General features: G+C 38.8%; 1 protein-coding gene and 1 pseudogene across 6 annotated transcripts in view; one reads left to right on the top strand and one right to left on the bottom strand.

The window, feature by feature from the left end:
- Window positions 1–22,756, top strand: part of USP40 (ubiquitin specific peptidase 40) — a 99,631-nt gene that overhangs the window by 16,912 nt on the left and 59,963 nt on the right. For all 5 annotated transcript variants that reach the window (XM_081242733.1, XM_081242731.1, XM_081242734.1 and 2 more), the window contains 6 exons: window positions 66–194; window positions 6,914–7,009; window positions 8,397–8,504; window positions 17,960–18,260; window positions 20,895–20,976; window positions 22,503–22,674. In XM_081242733.1, coding sequence (XP_081098859.1) covers window positions 66–194; window positions 6,914–7,009; window positions 8,397–8,504; window positions 17,960–18,260; window positions 20,895–20,976; window positions 22,503–22,674 — 888 coding nt within the window. The remainder of the gene's footprint in view (window positions 1–65; window positions 195–6,913; window positions 7,010–8,396; window positions 8,505–17,959; window positions 18,261–20,894; window positions 20,977–22,502; window positions 22,675–22,756) is intronic.
- LOC308621891 (large ribosomal subunit protein uL22-like) lies at window positions 5,617–6,867 on the bottom strand (annotated as a pseudogene). The gene has a single exon. The product of its transcript is annotated as a large ribosomal subunit protein uL22-like (transcript).

Genomic DNA, 22,756 nt, shown 5'->3' with positions numbered 1-22,756 from the left:
CGCCTTTGGTTATGTATCTTCTTATTTTATGTAAACTGTATCAATGTTTGTGCTCTTTCTTGTAGAGTGAATTAGATGACTTGGAATATATGTATGACCTCTTCTCAGTTATTATACACAAAGGTGGTTGCTACGGAGGCCATTATCATGTGTATATTAAAGATGTAGATCATTTGGGAAACTGGCAGTTTCAAGTAAGTATAGAAATTAGATGAAAAGTATCTTTGCAACTTTTTCCTTTCCTAGTCCCATTATTTTGGTGAGGCTAATCTTTTGCCATTTCTTATATATTCACTCTGCAGAAAACTTATAGGCACTGAAAGTTAATACAGATAGAAGTTTAAATTTTTTATTTCTAAATAATTTCACACTTACAGAAAAATAACCAGCATAGTACAAACACCTCCTGTATACTCTTCACCGAGGTTCTCCAGTTGTTAAACATCTTGCCACATTTATGCAGGCACATCCTCTGTGTACAGAGGCATGTGCACACACACACAGTTAGCATTATCAGCGCTGACCACTAGAGATAAAGTGGAAGACATGAGACCTCCTTGCCCCTAAATAACTCAGTGTTTATCTCCTGAGAACCAGGACATTGTCTTACATAAGCGTAGCTCAAAATCAGGAACTTTAACCCTGATATAATATTATTTATTATCTAATGTATGTTTTATATTCAGATTTCACAGCGGCCTCGTCCAAATCCTTGAGATCATTTTCTTCCCCACTCTAGTATCAAGCCCAGGATCATGCATTAGATTTAGTTAGCATATGTCTTAAGTCTCCTTTAATCAGTAACCATTCCTCAGCTTTTCTTTCTTTCATGGCACCAACCAAAGATTTTCCTCCTATATTGTCTTCTAAAACTTTTATAGTTTTGCCTTTTACAATTGAAACTTCAGTCTTCCTGGAATGCTTTGCTGTGAATGTTGTGATGTTGTTTTTCCATCTGGGTACCCAGTTGCCCATTACCATTTATCGAATGATCCATTCTTTCCCCACCAGTTTACAATGCCAGTTCTGTTATATCAATTGTTTTCTTACATTTGAGTCCATTTTGGGGCTCTGTGTTCTGTTTTTGTTGTTGTTGTTATTGTTCTTTTTTTCTATTCCTAGGCAAATACCACATTGTTAATTTCTGTAACTTTATACTATGTTATGATAACTGGTAGGGCAAGTCTCCCTATGTGTTATTATTCTTCAGGACTGTTTTGCCTGTCTTGGATTTTAATGCTTTTCTGAACATTTCTAGAATCACCTTGTCAATATTCTCACTCATACACACACATAAAAGTAGTGGCATTTTGTATCTACATGTGTAAACAAGATACATCTTTTTGGTTTTTAGAGCCTCTTTAATGTCTTCTACAAAAGTTTCATAATTTTCTCTAGAAAAGAAAGCACTAATTGGGAATCCACTTCCAGTTATTTGCAGTGGGAAAAATTATAATCTATTACACACCAGCACCAAACTCTCAACCAGTTTTCTAAAATGTAACTAAAACACTGGTAAGTTCCAACCCATCATGTTAGGATGTAGAATGCTTAAAACCTACCTTCAGGAGTGTCAAACAGTTAATATCGTTGTGAATGAAAAATTGCTCCACATGTAATAACATGGCTTCTCTGAGTGCCAGCAGTATTCAAGATGCTGTGTTCCCTTTGTTGACATTCACTTTGCCTTTCAGAACATCTACCTGTGTTTCTGATGCTCTATCAGTTGTACTTAGAATGTACTGAGAGATAAGTATGTTTTGTAAAGTTTGGGTATTTAAAGTCTAAGTGTTCTAGTGGGAAAATGTTGATCAGGGAGGTGTTCTGTGGGGCTGTGTCTCTACTGTATTTTTTGGACTATTCATGGCTGGTGTATTGAAGTACAGTTATCTTTAGTACATTGATTTTATCATCAGCCATCTTGCTAAACCCTCTTACGTTGTAGACATTTTTGGAAAAAGACAGTTTTATTTCACTCTTTCTGGTCCTTAACCTTCCATTTCTTTTATTTCTAGAACTGGGTTTATCCAGTTCTGGGTTGAGGAAGCCATACAAGCCTCTCTCAAATGCTTGTGCCCTGTTTGCCAAGACACTAGCTTGTTTGGGCGCACTCCGGTCAGGTGGAGTGAAGCCCTTCTCATCCTCCTCTGGTCTGAGTCCGCCCTCCCTGTTTCCATCCTTCGCTGCTGCTTCTCACCCTCTTGCCGTCCTTCACGCTGCTGTCTGACAGCCGCAGGGCCCCGTAGTAGCGAGCCTTACTCTCTAGGGCACCCCCAGCCCTTTCCAACGATTATTTTAACTTTCTTTCATTCTCTCTAAAAGGTGAAGTTGAAGCCTTTTATTAGATTCTCATAGCAACTTGCGAACAGGCCTCATAAATAGTTATGATGTTGTTCATTTCTTTTTTTCTCTTTGCCTTTCCCACTGTGGTCAGGTTTTGTCCTTCCATTTGTGGTAGCCTTTTCTTCCGACGTTGCCCTCTCTCTCTTCAGCCTCAGAGAGTGCTCCCGCCCTCCACGTCGGTTCAGCTTCCGCCTCGGGAGTGCGTCTCTGCCTTCCTCCACGCTGGCTGCAGACATTTCTTCAATTTTGCTCAGCCACTGTCAGATTTCAGGCACTTCTCTAGCTGGTGGGATTTATCCTCAGTATTTTGAGGCATAAAATATTTATTTACACTTTCCTATTTAAGTTTATCATCGACGTCATGCACAGAGGTAGCTTCACACTGTGTGGTGAGGTAGCGTGGCTCAAAAGTCATGATTCTTTTCTTCGCGTCTTCCTTCTGGTTTGTGCTTCCTTGCACTTCTCTGCAATTCTGTGTTCATTTCTTTGGAAGTGATCAGCAGCGTCAGGCTCTTCTCCCGGTTCCGTCACGTGACTTGAGGGCAGGCAGGCGTTCTTTCATCTGGTTTTGCCCTCTGCTCTGCTTCTCTGGTCTTGAAGCTCTGGTACTTTAGCAAGGTCTTCCTCGGGGCTTAAAGAACAATCAGAAGATTGCTTTCTGTTTGTGCTTGTGTATTTCCTTATTCACGGCCTCTATGAAGCATCCCTTTTTTTTTTTTTTTTTTTTAATTCTGCTCTTTAAGAATCACGAGCTTTGTGGTGTTCACATAACGATGAGTGCTTTAAGAATTGCAACTTCCGTAGGTACACCTGCTGGACACTGCTTGTCTCTCTACTACCATTATCCTGAGAGATCTCTTATACCTAGAGACAGAGGATTCCAGATACACTAAACGTAGACAGGTATTGTTTTTTCTGCTTATACTTTAGCAATTTCTTCTTCCCTTTCAAGGAGCTGTCTGCAAGGAACAAGTTTCATGACCCACCCCACATAATGCTCCCTGGGTGAAAGCCAACATCTCAGTCTCTCTCATCCTAAGTAGAAGATGATCTCTTGCCTCTTGCTTGGAGGTCATTAACTATTCAAAATGTGGCTCTCGATCTGGTGTAAAGAGGAGCCTCACCTGTGCCTTCCAGGGTGGGGTCTTTTGCTTCACTGATGGTTGAAATCACTTCAAACATCATCTTGCACATTTGAGGATGTGGGACAACGAGGCTTTACAACAGCTCCAAGTAGGCAGCCCTGGGACTGGTGCCTCCTGGACCAGCCTGTCCCCACAAGGCCAAGGTTGGACACCGGCAGAGTGCAGGAGGACTAGGCCCAGCCCACGTGTCACCTGCACCAGCGTGTTACACCCTAGGCAATGCCGGCCTGCATCTCCCCTCCTACCATTTTTAAATCTCTTGTTCCTTAGCCATAAATGTTTTTAAACATTAAACATACTATTTTATTATTCTCTGATAATTGCGGTATCTGAAGACTTTGTGGGTCTTTGGATATCTGCTGATTCTGTTTCCTTATGATTTTGTTTCTTAGACTGTGGTCTTGGTTGGCTGGTTGGTTTTTTAAGAACACGGTGTAGGAGTAATTTGCAGCCTGAGTTAAAAGTACCTTCTTCCATGAAAGATGTGTATTTGTCTCTACCACATGCCTGGGGTCGCCTCCAACCTTTAATACCTTTAAAATAAGATCTAGACTTGGTGGTTCTAGAGCCGTACAACTCATGTGAATTTGGGCCACAAACCCACATGAAGACCTGTTTGTGATTACAGATTATTAGAGGAAATGTTTTTCCACCTTCATCTAGTATCAAGGTCAAAACAAGCAAGTTTCTCATTGTCCTTTGTTGTGGGGTGGACTTTTTGGTAGGTCATGCTTATATCGATAGCATAGTCCTTTCAGGTTTCTAGCTTTCCGCTGGAATCTATCTTTGTGGTATAATAAAAAATATATACTTGGTCCTTGTCCCAGGTCCCTGGCACAGAGCTCCTTGAAATTTCCTGAGTGATAGGCATGTCTTTTCTTGTTCATAATGAACCCCTTTCAACCATACCTGAGTTTATGCTAATGAGATTTCCTGCGGGGTGAGGGCTGCTCATCAGAGAAACCAACCACATGATTAGAGGGTTGGAACTTTCAGACCCACCCCCTCACCCAGGGAGGCACAGGGGCTGGAGATTGAGTTTGGTCACCAAGGGCCAATGATTTAATCAATCATGACTGCATAATGAAACTTTGATTAACACTCTGAAAGAAGAGGACTAAGGGAGTTTCCAGGTTGGTGAGTACATCCATGTGCAGGGAGGGTGGCCACCCCAACTCCACGTGGACAGAGGCTTCTCCACTCGGGACCCTCTCCAGCCTTGCCCTGTGTACCTTCATCTGGCTGTTCGTTTGTATCCTTTGTAATAAACTCTAGTCCTGAGTATAAGTTCCTGAGTTCTATGAGCTGTTCCAGGAAAATTATCAGACATGAAGTGGAGCTTGTAGAATTTGTAATCAGCCAGGCAGAGGTGCAGGTAGCCTGGGAACCCCATTTGCAGCTGGTATCTGACGTGAGGGCAGTCTCGTGGCACTTAGCAACATTAGTGTCAGAATTGAATTAATGGACAGCCAGGTGGTGTCGAAGAATTGGAGAGCTGGTTGTTTAGAAAACCAGCCATTCACCTCCCCACTTTGGGTAGGTCCTTACGCATTGTCTCCCAGACCCTGTCCTGTATGAGCATCAAGGTGGAAGCTGTGTGTCAGCAAGGTTGGGCGGCTGGAGACCTCAACTCTGGATTTCTTCCCTGGATTCCTATGTCACTTGTTCTCTGAGGATTTTCCCAATGTTCACTTGCTAGTTCAGCATGTGTTTAAAAAGATATTTTCTTTTGTTGTGTGTTTTACTTTATCCAGCATTTTTAGTAATTTTACAGCAGGATGGTTGTATTTCATCTGCCATATTCTTCTGTATTTCGTTATTATTTTTATCTTATGTTAACTGTTTAGGTCTATTTGTGTTTATGATTTTAAGCCAGTTTAAAATACCTTTGCAAGATGCCATGTATGAAAAAAAAATAATACAAATACCTTATCAGGGGAATTTTGACATGTTTCCAAGTAACTTCATAAGATGGGGTGAAAACTTGGGTGATCAGAAAATAGGAGGGAGGGACTTCTCTGGCGGCGGAGCGGTTAAGAATCTGCCTGTCAATGCAGGGGACACGGGTTCGAGCCCTGGTCCAGGAAGATCCCACATGCCATGGAGCAACTAAGCCCATGTTCCACAACTTCTGAGCCCGCGTGCCACAGCTACCGAAGCCCGCGCACCTAGAGCCCGTGCTCCACAATAAGAGAAGCCACTGCAACGAGAAGCCTGCACACCACAACAAAGAGTAGCCCCTGCTTGCCCCAACTAGAGAAAGCCCGTGCACAGCAACGAAGACCCAACACAGCCAAAAATAAATAGATAGATAGATAGATAAATAATTTATTAAAAAGAAAATAGGAGGGAATGTTTAAGCTGAGCTTGCAGAGGTTGGTAGGATTTTGTTAGGCCAACATGAGTGAGAATAAATTGGGTGGAGACCAGAAAATATTTTGAACTGAATGATAATGAAAACACAACATATCAAAATTGTAGGATGCAGCTAAAGTAGTGCTCAGTGGGAAAATGTTGGAACCCGCTGTGTGTATTGTGCTAGAAGCTTTCCTTATCTCACAATCCCAATTTACAGATAATGCCAGAGAGATTAGGTAATTTGTCCAGGATTATTCAACCACAGTTGAAATTTAAAACCAGGCTGCCTGATTCCAAAGCATATACAAATTATTATGATGTTTTTATCATCATTTCTCCATCTTGAAACCTCCGTGGCACGAACACTCCTATTTCGTTAACTGCTTTTTAAGGGATTAGTGATAGAAACTTTTTTTTTTACTTTTATTTGCATTTATTTTTTGTGGCATTTATTCCTGGGCCATAAGTTTTTGTTTCTTCAGTTTCTTCTGGGATATTTGTTTCTTCTGGGCAACCTCCCCTTCTGGTTTAGGAACAATCTGTTCTTTTTCAGTAAGGATCATCTCAATGTGGCAGGGAGAGCTCATGTATGGGTTGATCCGACCATGAGCTCTGTAAGTCCTGCACCGCATCTTGTGGGCTTTGTTCACCTGGATGTGCTCAATGACCAGAGAATCTACATCTAAGCCCTTAAGTTCAGCATTACTCTGCGTTTTTGAGCATGTGCAGTAGAAATTCAACACTCTCTTTGGGCCACGGACCCTGCATCCAGCCCCACTGTTTGGCCTGGGCACACCTACCAACTCCACCATTGTAATGACGGAATGGCACACACTGCTGCTTTAAAGGGACATCCTTCATATACTTGGTGGCTTTTTGGTTATGCATATCCTTAGTGGCCTGGGCAGCTTCATGCGTGTTCTTAAAAGTGAACACAAAGATTTGAGTCTCTTGACTTGCATGATTTTGTGGGGTTGTCTGGGTCAGATCAATAGTGAACCATTTTTAGAGGTCACCTCAGGCCACTTACCAGAAAAGCGAAACTTTTTTATTGTTTTCTTTCTTAGGAGGACAAAAGTAATCCAGATGTGAATTTGGAAGATCTTAAAAATGAAGAAGAGATTGATGATCCATTGATGATTCTAAAAGCAGTCTTATTACAGGTAGAGAGAGAGTGTGTGTGTGTGTGTGTGTTTATATTTGTGTATGTATATCAGATCTATGATTCAGTTGGCAGAAGTGACATTTTTACTGTTCATAGTCTTTTGGGAAATTCTCTATTTAAAAAAAATTTTTATTGGAGACTTTCTGGTTACAAAAGGAATACATATGAATAGTAGAAAATTTGAGGGGAAAAAATTAGAAAGTATATAAAGAAACAAAGTTTAAATAAACCAAATGTCCAGTCATTGTTAACACTTTTGATATATATTCTTTGCATTCTATTTCCTTTGTGTTTATATACATACATTGGGATTGGGTTACAGGTTTTTTGTGATATTGTTATTTTAAATAGAATTGGGATTTACTTTACATACGGTTTTGGAATTCACTGTTTTCCCATATTATCCTTTTAATGTCTATAGGACCTGAAGTTATGTCCCCTTTTTCCTTCCCAATATTGATAATACCTCACGTATATGACGTTTAATGTTTGCTTCGTACCTTGTTGCAAAGATGGTAGTCTCATTTCATTTATTCATTCATTCTTAATAAACAGTTTTTTTTCTCAATTTCTTACTAGGGACCTAGGTTGAGTATTGGTCTATGGCCACTCTATTAGTCTACTAGGGCTGCCATAACAGAATCCCACAGACTGGGTGTCTAACGGAACAGAAATTTATTTTCTCATAGTGCTGGAGGCTGGAAGTCCAGATCAAGGTGTCAGCAGGTTTCTTCTGAGGCCTCTCTCCTTGGCTTGCGGATGGCTGCCTTCTTGCTGCTTTCTCACATGGCCTTTTCTCTGTGCATGCGCATCCCGGTGTCTTTGTGTGTCCAAATTTCCTCTTCTTATAAAGACACCAGTCAGAATGGATAAGGGCCCACCCTAAAGGCCTCATTTTAACTTAATCACTTCTTTAAAGGCCCTATCCAAATATAGTCACAGTTGAAATTTTGAGGGTAGGAATTCAGCATATGGATTCTGATAGTAGAGGGACACATTTCAGCCCATAATAGTCACTTCTTACCCCCTTTTAGAACTTGGTTATACTTCAAAACATTCAGAAGAGGCAGTCTTTTTGCACTAAAGTATTTCTTCTAAAAATCCCACATAATATCAGGAATTTACCAAACCTTAGAATACTCTTTGGATATTGCTCTTGAAATGTTTAAACTTTGCCACATGGAAAGTGGCAAAATTCAAGTTTTCTAAACTTAGGCTTAATCTATTGTTCAAAAAACTTTTTATTTTGAAACAATTATGGTTAATCCACTTACATGTTTGCTGTTACAGGCACATTTATTAATCCTGTTGGGTCCGTCGAACTCATAAGTATTGAGGTTATATCTTATCAGATTTTCTTAAATGACTTTCTTTTCTTTCATAAGGAGGAGAGTAATCTAATTCCTGTTGATCAGCTGGGCCAGAAACTCTTGAAAAAGATAGGAATATCTTGGAATAAGAAGTACAGAAAACAGTATGGACCACTGCGAAAGGTAATACATGACATCCTTATAAGAAGTCCTATTCCCAGGAAATTTTATTATGATTTTGGCAACATGAATTTCTTTGGGGAAGGAAATTTAAATTAGATGGAAATACAATTAGTATTTTTGTTTAATGGTTAGAATTCAGTTAATTATTAAGTAATTTATAGAATCAAGAAGTAAGCAAAGAAAGAATAGAGGAGGGGCTTTTAATCACAACAGCAAAAAATGTCACAAAGTTCATATCCTAAAGCTTATCATCTTATTTATAGAAACGTCTTCAGGTATTCACCCAAATTTCACTTTTATCTTTCTTTGACACACAGTTCTACTAAACTTGGCAATCTGGTTTCCTAGGCTGTAAGGTTAGGTGCAAAAACTGGTACTGCCAGACTTGGGAGACAAAAACTTGACTAAAAACAAGCAAAGCAACAGAACAGTTAGTCAGTATTTTGGAGCTATTTCTTGTAGAAGCAAAGAGGGTACACAATATAGTCTGTGTTTAAGTTCATCTTTTAATTAGACCACAGTTCATAAATGAAGTTAATGACCATGAGTTCATAGACAGTCTTAGGTTTTCATTTAAAATGATTGGATCAGTGTTTCAATATTTTACTGTTAAGTATGTTATCAGCTGTGCAGGGACTTTTTTGTCTTGTTTTGTTTTTAAATAAAAATATCCTTCATAAGTTTGAGGAAGTTAGCTTGTATTTATAGTTGACTGATAGTCTTATCTCTTTTTTCTTTGAGGTTAATTTGTGCTTTTATTTGCCAGTATAACTTAACTACAATGGCTTGCAAACTTTTTTGACCTAAAAAATGCATCTTACATCACAATCCAACCAACACACACGTATATAACTTGTATACATATGTGTATAACTGAAATGAGTTTTGCCAAAAATACCTATCCTAACACTGAATGTTCTTTTTTTTAAGACTTTTTTTTTGAGTAGTTTTAGGTTTACAACAAAGTTAACAAGAAGGTACAGAAATTTCCCGCATACATGCGTAGGTGTTATCAGTATCACTCATCAGGGTGGTGTGTTTCTTTTTTTTTTCCCTAAACCAAGGATGAACTACATTGACACATCATAATGGCCAAAGTCCACAGTTCACCTAAAGTTCATTCTAATGGAGTAGATAGTATGGTACATTCTGTAGGTTTGGACAAAAGTATACTGACATATATCCATTGTTATAATGTCATACAAAGTATTTTCACTGCGCTAAAAAACTGTACTCTGTATTCATCACCCCTCTCCCCCAAACTCCTGGCAACCACTGAACTTTTTATTGTCTCCGTAGTTTTGCCTTTTCCAGAATGGCATATAGTTGGAACCTCTCTCTTTCTTTCTTTTTTTTTTTTTTTCTCTTGAAAAGAGAGGTTCAAAGCCTTTTTATTTATGAGACCACTCATGGCCCACCCATTCATGGGCTGGACGGGCTCTAAGTGGCAGGACTTCCCCACTAAATGCTGCAGCTTTTCTTCCAATATTGAACCCTGTCCCACTGGTCTTGCCCAGCAGCCACGTGAAGTACAGGAGGACACATGTAGAGTATTTGTTCATAGGAAGGCCAAAAGTCTTATGCCCGTTATCACAATGAACCCAGATTCCTTTCGGGTGTGATATAAGCAGCTGATAGTTTTATCTTGAATAGAGGTTGGATTTTATCAAATGCTGTTTTGTTTACATTTATCGATGTGATCACATGGCTTTTCTCTTTTATTCAGTTAATGTGGTGAATTCTGTTGACTGACCTTTTCAATGTTAAAGCACATCTTACATTTCTGGGGTAAAGCACACTTGGTCATGATATACTTGTATGTATTGCTATATACAATTGGCTCATATTTTACTAAGGATTTTGTGTCTATGAGAGATATGGGTCTTTAATTTTCTTTTTCTATAATATCTTTGTCAGGTTTTAGTATCAGAGTTATGCAGGACTCAAAAGAAGTTAGGAAATATTCCCTTTTTTATATTCTTGGAAAGGATTTCTCTGAGATAGATTATTATTTCTTTCTTAAATGTTTGGTGAAGCTAGTTAGACCTGGAATTTTTTATGGCAAGGTTTTTAAATTATAGTTTTAATTTCTTTATTTGTAGAGTTGTTTTAGATGTTTTATTTCTTGAATTATTTTGGAAAATTATATTTTTTAAAGAATTTGTCCTTTTATCTATGGTGTCAAATTTATTGGCATGAAGCTATTCAAAATGTCTCATATTATCTTTTCTAGTGTCTGTAGGACCTAAATTTCCTCTTTTTAATTCCTGATATTAATAATTTGTGTTTGCTTACTTTTGTTTTTCATAAGCCTTGCTTAGGGCTTATCAAGTTTATTAAGCTTTTCAAAAAACAACTTTTTTGCCTTTGTTGATTTTTCTCTACTAATCTGTTTTCTACTTCATTGATTTCTTCTCTTGTTTTTAATTATTTCCTTCCTTTTACCTTTGGGATTTAATTTAATCATTTTTTTCTAGCTTCTTGGGTTGGTATCTCAGTTGTTTTTTAAACCTGCCTTTTTAATTTTTTTTTTTTTTTTTTTTGCGGTACACGGGCCTCTCACTGTTGTGGCCTCTCCCGTTGCGGAGCACAGGCTCCGTACGCGCAGGCTCAGCAGCCATGGCTCACGGGCCCAGCCGCTCCGCGGCATGTGGGATCTTCCCAGACCGGGGCACCAACCTGCGTCCCCTGCATCGGCAGGCGGACTCTCAACCACTGCGCCACCAGGGAAGCCCTAAATTTTTTTAAAAAATAAATTTATTTATTTATTTTTTGACTGTGTTGGGTCTTCATTTCTGTGCAAGGGCTTTCTCCAGTTGCAGCGAGCGGGGGCCACTCTTCATCACACTGCGCAGGCCTCTCACTGTTGTGGCCTCTTCCGTTGCGTAGCACAGGCTCCAGACATGCAGGCTCAGTAGTGTGGCTCACGGGCCTAGTTGCTCCACGGCACGTGGGATCTTCCGAGACCAGGGCTCGAACCTGTGTCCCCTGCATTGGCAGGCAGATTCTTAACCACTGCACCACCAGGGAAGCCCTAAACCTGCCTTTTAATTCATGCTTTTAAATCTATAATTTCCTTCTTAGCGCTAATTTAGCTGTAGCTAAATTTGACATGTTATCATTATCTTTCAATTCAAAATATTTTGTAATTTTTCCTTCTGATTCTTTTATTGACCCATGAGGTTTTTGGAGGTGGATTGCTTAATTTCCAAATATTTGGGGAATTTCTAGTTATCTTTTTGTTATATCTATAAATTGATGTCTAATTCCATTTTACTCTGAAAACATGCTCTCTATGATTTCACTTATTTTGAATTTTTTGAGACTTGTTTCATGCCTCAGGATATGGTCTGTCTTGCTGAATGTTTCTATTCACCAGTAAAGTTATTAATTTTCTGCAGTTGTTGGGTATCGTGTTTCATAAATGTCAGCTAGGTCAAATTGGTTAATAACATTCTTTATTTCATCCCTATTCTTAACTAATTTTTCTGTCTTTTTGTTGTATCAGTTACTGAGAGAGTAGTTTTAAATCTCCAACTGTAATTGTACCTTTGCCCTTTCATCCTTTTACTGTTGACAGTTTTGCTTCATGTATCTTGAAGATATATTATTAGTTGCATACACGTTTTGGATTGTTAATGGCCTCTTGACATATGCCCTTCCTTTATCTCTGCTAATAGTCCTTACCTCCACATCTACCTTATCTGGTATTAATGTAACATACAAGCTTTCTAATGCAAGTGTGTCTCTTGTAAACAGTATGAAGTTGGTTCTTGCTTATTTTGGAAAATTGTGATTTTTAAGGAATTTGTTCTCAAAGTGTCAAATTTCTTAGTATAAAGTTGTTTGAAATATTACCATATTGTCCTTTTAATTTCTGTAGGCCCTGTAGGACCCTATTTCATTTTCTGATATTGGTAATTTGTGTTTCTTAGCTTTCTTTTGCATCAGTCTTGCTAGGGATTTATCAAGGTTATTATACTTTTCTTTTTAAAAAATAATTAATTAATTTAACTTTTGGCTGTGTTGGGTCTTTGTTGCTGCATGCAGTCTTTCTAGTTGTGGTGAGTAGGGGCTACTCTTTGTCGCAGTGCACGGACTTCTTATTGCAGTGGCTTCTTTTGTGGAGCACGGGCTCTAGGCGCACAGGCCTCAGTAGTTGTTGCACACGGGCTCAGTAGTTGTGGTTCGTGGGCTTTAGAGCGCAGGCTCAGTAGTTGTGGCGCACGGGCTTAGTTGCTCCACAGCATGTGGGACCTTCCCAGACCGGGGCTCAAACCCGTGTCCCCTGCATTGGCAGGTGGATTCTTAACCACTGCACCACCAGGGAAGTCCAAGGTTATTAAACTTCTCAAAGAAACAGCTTTGCATTTGTTGTTTTTCTCTATTGTTCATCTGTTTTCTATCAAATGATAGAGTTTGACAGTCTCTTCCTTTAAATTAGAATGTTCAGTCCATTTATTTTTTATTAATTTTTTAAAAAATTAATTTATTTAATTTATTTATTTTGGGCTGCATTGGGTCTTTGCTGCATGTGGGCTTTCTCTAGTTGCAGTGAGCGGAGGCTGCTCTTTGTTGCAGTGCGTGGAGTTCTCATTGCAGTGGCTTCTCTTGTTGGGGAGCACAGGTTCTAGGCCTGCGGGCTTCAGTAGTTATGGCACGTGGGCTCAGTAGTTGTGGCTCGCGGGCTTTAGAGCACAGGCTCAGTAGTTGTGGCGCATGGGCTTAGTTGCTCCGCGGCATGTGGGATCTTCCCAGACCAGGGATTGAACCCGTGTTCCCTGCATTGGCAGGCAGATTCTTAGCCACTGCACCACCAGGGAAGCCCCCATTTATTTTTAATATATTAAATTAAATTGTGTGGTTGAGTTTGAATTTATCATGTAGCCATTTGTTTTTTATTTGCTTCTTCTGTCTTTCTTGCCTTTCTTTCTTTCTGTCTTTCTTATCTTTGGATTAATCAAGTAATTTTTAATGTTTGATTTTTGTCTCCTCTGTTGACTTTTTAGCTGTACTACTTTAACTTTTTTACTCTAGGGATTACAGTATACATAAGTTAATATTATAAATTACAGACCAGTAGTGTAACACTTCATGTACGAGGTAAGATGTACAAGGTACAATAGTATAATTCCATTTCCCGACTTCCATCCTTTTCTGCTGTTGTCTTATATTTTACCATTATATGTAAATTCACCATTTGGGTATGTATGTATGTATGTATGTGTTTACTTTAAACATTTAAGCAACTTTTATTTGTTTGTTTTTTTTTGCGGTACGCGGGCCTCTCACTGCTGTGGCCTCTCCCATTGTGGAGCACAGGCTCCGGACGCGCAGGCTCAGCGGCCATGGCTCACCTGCCCAGCCGCTCCGCGGCATGTGAGATCTTCCCGGACCGGGGCACGAACCCGTGTCCGCTGCATCGGCAGGCGGACTCTCAACCACTGCGCCACCAGGGAAGCCCCTTAAGCAACTTTTAAAGAAATTAATGAAAAAATCATGTTTTATTTTATCCATTCTGGTGTTCATTGATCCTTCTTGCATGTCCAGGTTTGCATCTAATATCATTTCCCTTCAACCTAGAGAACTTCCTTTAGCGGTTCTTGGGCATCCAGAACTGCTGGCAAAAATATTCTCAGCTTTTGTTTGTCTGAAGTTTTTATCTTGCATTCATTTGTTTAAATGGTATTTTTGCTGGATATAGAATTCTTTTTTTTTTTTTAATTATTTATTTTTGGTTGCATTGGGTCTTCGTTGCTGCACACGGGCTTTCTCTAGTTGGGTCGAGTGGGGGCTACTCTTCGTGGTGCTGTGCAGGCTTCTCATTGCAATGGCTTCTCTTGTTGCGGAGCACGGGCTCTAGGCGCGCAGGCTTCAGTAGTTATGGCACATGGGCTCAGTAGTTGTGGCTCGTGGGCTCTAGAGCACAGGCTCAGTAGTTGTGGTGCACGGGCTTAGTTGCTCCATGGCATGCGGGATCTTCCCGGACCAGGGATCGAACCCATGTCCCCTGCATTGGCAGGCTCCTGTACCACCAGGGAAGTCCTGGATACAGAATTCTAGGTTAATAGCTCTTATTGGTTTTTTCAGCACTTTAAAGATGTCATTTTATTATGTTTTGGCTTCCTTTATTTTGGCTGAGAAGTCAGTGTTACTTAAATGGAATGTGTCTTTTTTTTCTGTCTACTTTTAAGATAATCTCTTTATCTTTGATTTTTAGCCATTTAATAACAGTGTGTCTCAGTATGGTGTTCTTTGTGTTTATTTGCTTTGTATTTGCTAAGATGTTTTTTATCTGTGGCTTGAAATCTTTCTTCAGTTTTGGCCATTATATTTTCAATTTGTTTTTATGCCCCATTATCTCTCTCTTCTTCAGAAATTGCAGTTACATATATATTGGACCATTCAGTATTTCCTCACTGGTCTTAGATATTCTAGCAAGAGGGGTTTTTTTTCCCCTCACCTTCAATTTGGATAATTTCCATTGATCCGTCTTCATGTTCATTGATTCTTTCTCCTACTGTATCCAGTCTTCTGTTAAGCCCAGCCAGTGAATTAATGAATTTTTTCATTTCAGATATTGTGTTATTCAGTAGACTTTTTTCTTAGCTCTTATTTAAAGTGCCCATTTCTCTGCTGAAATTCCCCATTTGAACCTACTCTGTACATCCTTTCCTGTAAATTTACATATTTCAATAGCTGTTTACTCTTATAACATCTGGATTATTTCTGGGTCTGTATTTATTACCTTTTTTTTTCTCTTGTGAATTGACCGTGTCACCTCTTGGTTATGAATCACATTGTCCTTTTTCTTTGCATGTCATATACTCTTATATTGCCTACTGGACATTGTGGATGATGTGTTTTAGAGGCTGTGGATTATGTTACTGTTTTTTAGAAGGTTTATTTATTTATTATTTTTGGCTGCATTGGGTCTTCATTGCTGTGCGTGGGCTTTCTCTAGTTGCAGCAAGTGGGGACTACTCTTTGTTGCGGTGCACAGGCTTCTTATTGCAGAGGCTTCTCTTGTTGTGGAGCACGGGCTCTAGGTGCGTGGGCTCAGTAGCTGTGGCTTATGGGCTCTAGAGCACAGGCTTAGTAGTTGTGGCTCACGGGCTCAGTTGCTCCGTGGCATGTGGGATCTTCCCGGACCAGGGCTCGAACCCATGTCCCCTGCATTGGCAGGCTGATTCTTAACCACTGCACCACCAGGCAAGTCCTGTGTTACTGTTTCTAAAGGGTTTTTCATTATATACTAACAGGCCATTAAGTAACTTTGAATCATGTTGATCCTGTGGGAGCTTCATTTGGGGCTTTGGTAGGGTGGATCTGTTGCATTTAGCTGTTAGTCCTAGGGAGTAGCTGTTAGTCTTGGGGCCTGGATGGTCCTCCCTCTTAAGGCAGAGGTTAGCAAACATGGGGAAACTATGGCTTGCTGCCTTTTTTTGTACAGCCCCCAGGTAAGAACTGTCTTTATATTTTCAAACAGTTATCTTTAGAAAGGTGCTCAAGTTTGCCTCTTAGCCCACAAAGTCTAAAATGTTTACCGTCTGGTCCTTTATAGAAAAGTTTGCCAATCCCTGACCTGAGTCATGGCCCTTCTAGAATTTCAGTGGAAAGCCTGAGGTGTTTGTCATATGCCTCTAATTTGGCAGGACTTCAACTCCATGCTCTTTCTTTTTTTTTTTCTAATCTATCTTAATTTATTCATCCATTCACAACATGTTTATTTAACTCTATGCTCTTTCTACCCAGCAGCAGGGCACTAAAATCTCTACTCAGATCTTAAATCTCCCAGCTTTTGCTTTCTGCTCAGTTCCTTGGGTCTCAGGCTGTCCATGTACCATTTAAGACTCAGCCAAGGATTTGAGGAGGATTTGATAGAGATTTGGGGCTCCTTTATGGGATTTTCTCTTTCACTTTCTAGGCTCTGTGGCTGTCTCAAATTCTGTTTCCTTAGTCCAGTAAGACTCTTGCCCTTTGCTTGAACTCTCTTCCGCCATGCTCTGCTACAAACTGGGAAGTGGTGGGTTAATGCAGGACTCACCTAGCTTGTTTCCCTTTTGAAGGATTATGTTCCCTCCACATTATTTTTTATTATTTTTTATTTTTTTTTTGCGGTACGCGGGCCTCTCACCGTTGCGGCCTCTCCCGTTGCGGAGCACAGGCTCCGGAGGCACAGGCCCAGCAGCCATGGCCCACAGGCCCAGCCGCTCCGCGGCACGTGGGATCCTCCCAGACTGGGGCACGAACCCGTGTCCCCTGCATCAGCAGGCAGACTCCCAACCACTGCACCACCAGGGAAGCCCCGTTCCCTCCACTTTAGGTCAGTTTTGGTTACTCTCCAAACAATTGTTTTCATTATTTTGTCTAAAGTTTATAATTTTTAATCAGTGGGGTTAGTCCAATTAAAAGTTCTCTGCCATTACTGGAACCAGACTACACTGAAGTTTGAGGTTTAAGAGTTTATCCTCAACTATCAAAGAAAAGATTCGCTATACAGAAAGTATTCAATACTCAGAGGTTTCAAATTATTATTTTATTGTACTTAAATTAGCTACAAAACTATATTACCATCTGTTATACACAGTGTTAACAATAATGCCTTTGCATATGCCCTATACCCTTCTGTTTGATTAGAGAGTATACGTTATCATAAATTCTTCCTTTCCAAGAAAAAATGAGAAAATCACTTTTCCATGTTGATTGTGATCTAAGCAAATGTTACATATACCTCCCAAGTGATTTTCTACATAAAGTAGTTTGTACTGAGAGAAAAGGGGGAGATACAAAGCCACATAGAGATTAGGGAATGAAAGAAGAGTAAAGTAGGGGATGGGGAGGTGGGATAGGCAATGGGGGAAGAAGTTTTTTTTCTTCCTAATCCTTTAGGTAGAGGAACCTGAGAAATAATAGTCTTTGAGATTATGACTTAAGCCTTTCAATGTTTTGATTTCCTGAGCTAGCTTGTCAGCCTCCGGGACAGACAACACTTAATTTAGTTAATATAAGCTTATAATTATGACTATATCCCAACAGTTTGTCTGAGTCACTAGTTTTGAAATTATCTTCTATAGTACTTCATTGTATAATTGCCTTTGTTTTGTGCTCTGTTTGGATTGCTTTAAACATTTCAAAAGTGTTTGTTCTACCTAATCTGTTTCAGTAAAGACTTTTTAAAAACAGCGTTGCGAGGTATAATTAAAATATTTTTAAGATTGTGTCATGACAGCTTTCTCCCTTGGTGTAACTGTTAGACTATTTAACAGAAAGCACTCTGGTTTTTATTAGATGTTTTATTATGGCCCGAATGAAATTTTGTTTCCTCTTAGCTGACCAGGCCAAAAAGTTGATGTTAAAATATCTAATCACAGAAAGGATTGTAAAGATTTTGTAATCATGTCAATGAAATTTTTTTTCATTAACCTAATGTTTGTTTTTTTTTTTCTGTATAGTTTTTACAGCTTCATTCTCAGATATTTCTGCTCAGTTCAGATGAAAGTACAGTTAGTCTATTGAAGGACTGTTCTCTCCAGGCTGAGTCTGATATACGAAGAAATGATCAACAACTTTTGAAGACACTTACTTCAGAACCCCCAGGATTAAATGATAGACCCTCCTGTCCCCACTGGTTTGATATAAACGATTCCAAAGTCCAACCAATCAAGGAAAAGGATATTGAACAGCAATTTCAGGGTAAAGAAAGTGCCTACATGTTGTTTTATCGGAAATCCCAGTTGCAGAGACCCCCTGAAGGTATGGAAAGATAAATGTCCCTATTTGTTTAAGTTGATCACTTTAGAAGATAAATATTGAATGTTGTTTGAAAGTTTACCCTTTTAGAAGAAGGTTTACTCTTGAAACATTTTAAAATATTTTCAAGCTAACCATAAGAAATATACCAGAAAAAATTCAACATTCTGTCCTTTTATAAAGATTATATATTTCTGGTTTTTTTCCCCTGTAATAGTATGAGGCTATAGTTAGATTTTCAAAATTGCATTTTCTTGGATCACATCATGTTTTCTTGTTGTGTGGGCAGACATGACTGTCCTCTGCTGAGGCTTCTCTCTGCAGTTTGGCCATGTGTTGTCTTTGAGTTGCAAGTGGCCTTGGTCTTAGTTTCATGTGTTCTCTTTTATTTTCATTTCTTTTTTCCTTTTCCTCAAGGTAATAAGTCTGTAAGCAATTGAAATATCTCTGAAGCCCTCTGTTGAATCTTCTAAGAGAGTTCATACCATGGTGGAGGTTAAACACTGAGCCCCACAGTGATACATTTTTGAACTGAAGCTACTAACATGAATCAGTCTGTAAGACTTTATTTGATCACTTCCCAAAATTTATGCAAAAGTAAAAAATCCTAACTGGGAAAGCTCTTTAGATTGAGACATATCTGTGATCAGAGATGAGGTTACTGTTTTTAGAGAGTGAGCATAGTGATCATTTCTGTAAAGAATAAGAATAAAGCAGTTACCGATTTGCAGATGAATCAAAGGAAATTAACTCTCTGGATCTGAAACAGTTACATAACTGCTCTGTTGACCAGAAGGGGCTTTGTTTTTTTCTGAGGGGAAAAAATATGGTAATCGTTCTGATAAAAATATTGGGGAGCTGGATTCACAGTTACAGAAATATGTATCAATTTCTTCAGATGACATATTGTCCTTTTCACTGAATTGAACTTCAGTGTGTACATGATTGGAATATGTACTAAGTGACAATTTTCCAGTTAGCTTAAGATTTGAATAAAGATCTAACCAAAATCTTGATGGACTTTTTTGGGGGATGAATGGATGGAACTTGGCAAAATGATTCTAAAATTTACCTAGGAAGATAAATTAATGAAAATTGAAGAAGGGCCTACTCAAAGAAAATTTACTGTATCAGTATAAGCATATTTATAGTGCTGTAGCAATTCAGACAGTGTAGTGCTAGTGCAAAGAGGTGGGCAGACCATTGAGCAGTAAGCCCAGAAGTTGATCTAAGTATCTTTAAGATTTTAATCCATGAAAAGGTAGCTTTTCAGATAAATAGGGGAAAAATGCATTAATAAATACAACTGAGAAGTTGGTTAGTTGCTAATCACTTGAATTAGCAGTTAGTACAATCAAGTGATTATATTTATCACTTGCCTGAAATTATAGTTCCTTTAATGTTTATGTAAAAGAGCCTTCAAATGCATAAAATATAAATATTTTTCTGATCTTAAGATAGAGAAGACCTTTCTAAGCATAAAAGCAGTGAAAAAAAAATTGAGGAAAAGTGATATAAACCTTATTACGTAATACCAAAAGGCAAATGACAAGCTAGTGGAAAACAGCAAAATATATGACAAATTTATTTCCCCTATCTGTAGAGTGCTCTTACATTTATTCCATTGTGCTCAGTAGTAAATTGGGAAAAGGATATAAATAACTCACGTACAAAAGAAGAAATAAGGACAACCAATAAACTGCAAAAAAAAAAAAAAATTCCATCTGGCCCATAACCAAAAAACATGAATCATAACAGCAGTGAGTGACAACCTTTTTCCTACCAAATCAAATATTTCTGTTAACCTGGTTCTCAACAGTTGGCACTACCTCTATATTTGGTATGTATATAAAGTAATACAACCAATTTGGTTGTATGTACTTAAAAACCTTAAACCAATAATACACTTCCACAAATTTGTCTTGAAATAATCAGGACCGTGTATACTTATTTATGTTCAAAGATGTTTGCCACCCCCGTTATTTTATAGTAATGACTAACAGAAAATCACCTAAATGTCTACCAGAAAAGGATTGGTTAGATTAATTATGCTATTTATAGAATGGGCTACTATGCAGTCATTTAAAGATTTGGAAAAATATTTACAGCATATGAAATGAAAAAGCAATTTACATGTTTGTTGACTATACTCCTAGTTGCTTTAAATAAGCGTGGTGTGGTGTGTGTGTGTATGTGTATGTATAGACACATTGTGTAGAATAGAAAAAAGACCAGAAGTATATAGATCACATTTTAGCAGTATTCCCTAGGAGTGGGATTATAGGTAATATTTATTTATTTTACATTAAAAAAATCATTTCCAGAACTTTCACAGTGACCAATTATTACATTTGTTATCAAGAAGAAAACAGCAGGTGTTCTTTTTAAAAAGTATATTTAAAAAGAGTTGAAGAAGTGGAATTCTCTAGCTTGGCTTAAAGAACTGTTTACCTTTCATATGTTTTAACGTTTTCAATTTGAAGATAGGAAAACTGAGGTCCAGAGAAAATTCATGTTCACACAGGCAGTAGAAGCTTTCCTAGCTCCCAGTGAGGTCCTTTCTAGTTTTCTATGCCACCTCTTCAGCAGCCAGTTTTTATGTAGTCAGCACAAGTTAATGGAAAATTTTGTTCACAGCTCGAGCTAACCCAAGATACAAGGTTCCATGTCATTTGCTGAATGAAATGGATGCAGCCAACATTGAACTACAAATAAAAAGGTAATTTTAAATTACTTTTAGAGTTTGAATAGTTTTTCTGGGGAACAAGGATCTAATTTAGGTCTTAAGTATTCAGTAATGAAAATTAAAGAGGAAAAAAAGTCAACTGTTTAATGCCAGTGTTTTTTTATTAGCTGCTGAATTTTTATACTGAGAGTATCTTTTACTTTGAAATTACTCAGTGGGAGTGAATGAAATAATGACAAATGCCCATCGCTAAGTAGAGATTGAAGCCTAAGAAAACTAGAGAAATCTGTGAGCACGTAGTTGTGCTCAATGAATTGTGTCCTGGCCTGTCAGGTTATTCCCTCGGCACAGACAGAGCCCATTGTGAAAATTCACCCTCATGTGTAAGTGGTTTGTGAAGAACTGGCCCGTAGTGACATCAGACCAGAGGTGGGCAAAGGGGAGGAAATGTGGAGTCTACAGACTGTTTGGCTTAATGTCAATCTTGGGCAAAACCCTACAATGGATTATTAAAGGGATGGTTTGTGAGAACTTGATGATCTGAACATTCCCTTTTGAGGTCTAACCTTGGACCATGAAGAACTAACTGGTTCTTTATTTGCTCTCTGGGTCGGTGGGGTACTGTATTAGGGAAATGGATGTTCCCATGGTCTCCTTGTGGACCCGAGGGGCTGATTACATAGCAGGGACGTGTTCAACATTTTTTATCATTGATTTGAAGCTGAGAAAAAAAATAGGTAGATTGAATGGCAAATTAAGATCAGAGGAGATCTCAACAAAAATCAAGACACTAAAAATATAAAAATTTAACAGAGTAAAATATCTTAAGTGCGAAAGATAACCAACTTGCATGCGTGGTGTGGCTTAGCAGTTGGTATTAAAACCAAAAACAACCTATGGGGTTTTAGTCAGCGGGCACTGAGCTTTTTAATGTGGTCACCGAAAAGCTAGTGCTGTCCTTGACCACATTCACAGAACTGTGCCTGAGGTACCTGAATGGTGGCTGTAGCTTCATCCAACTCTCCATTGGTGGGGCTGCCTGAAGTGTTTTTGGTGCTGTGCTTCACAGCAGCTGAATGGGTTCAGAAGAGTGTAGCAAGCGCCTGGCTGCTGCTGAGGCCATCTGACTTGGAGAGAGCAGACACCAGGGATCATGAGGCTGACTTCAAATAGTTTATGGGAGAGTCTGTGGGGTCTAGTTGAAGCAAGGAGAAAATAGAAGCTGTAAACCTAGCACTTACCACGGTTATAGGAACGTGTTTCCAGCATTTTGTTCATAATTATAATCTCAGTATTGGACGAGTTCAAGTGTCAGTATTTGTTCAAAGTAACATTGCACAGTGTGCATTAAAACCATCTTCCTTGGAATTCACGGCGGCAGAGCTATTAATTGAGAAACTAAACTGAGTTATTTTGGAGCATGGAAGAAAAGGATGTTAATTATAATTAGGTGGAGTGGAGAACGTCTTTATATTGTAAATCAAATATTTTTGGTTTGAGATGAAACAGTATCTGTTGTAAAAACATGGCATTTATGTATTTTTTATGCCTCTTTAAAGGGCAGAATGTGATTCTACAAACAATAATTTTGAATTGCATCTCCACCTCGGCCCTCATTATCATTTCTTCAATGGGGCTCTGCACCCAGTAGTCTCTCAGACAGAAAGCATGTGGGATTTGACCTTTGATAAAAGAAAAACTTTAGGAGATCTTCGACAATCAATATTTCAGGTAATTTAGCCTCACTTACTCTTAATAGACATTAAGGTCTGTCTTAAGCTGGATCCTCCTTTTCAAACTTCTGTTTAGGATA

The sequence above is a fragment of the Mesoplodon bidens genome (genome assembly GCF_964165515.1).
Source record: "Mesoplodon bidens genome assembly, chromosome: 8".
Lineage (NCBI taxonomy): Eukaryota > Metazoa > Chordata > Mammalia > Artiodactyla > Ziphiidae > Mesoplodon > Mesoplodon bidens.
The sequence above is the reverse complement of the archived record's forward strand: the minus strand, read 5'-3'. Positions and strand labels throughout refer to the sequence as shown.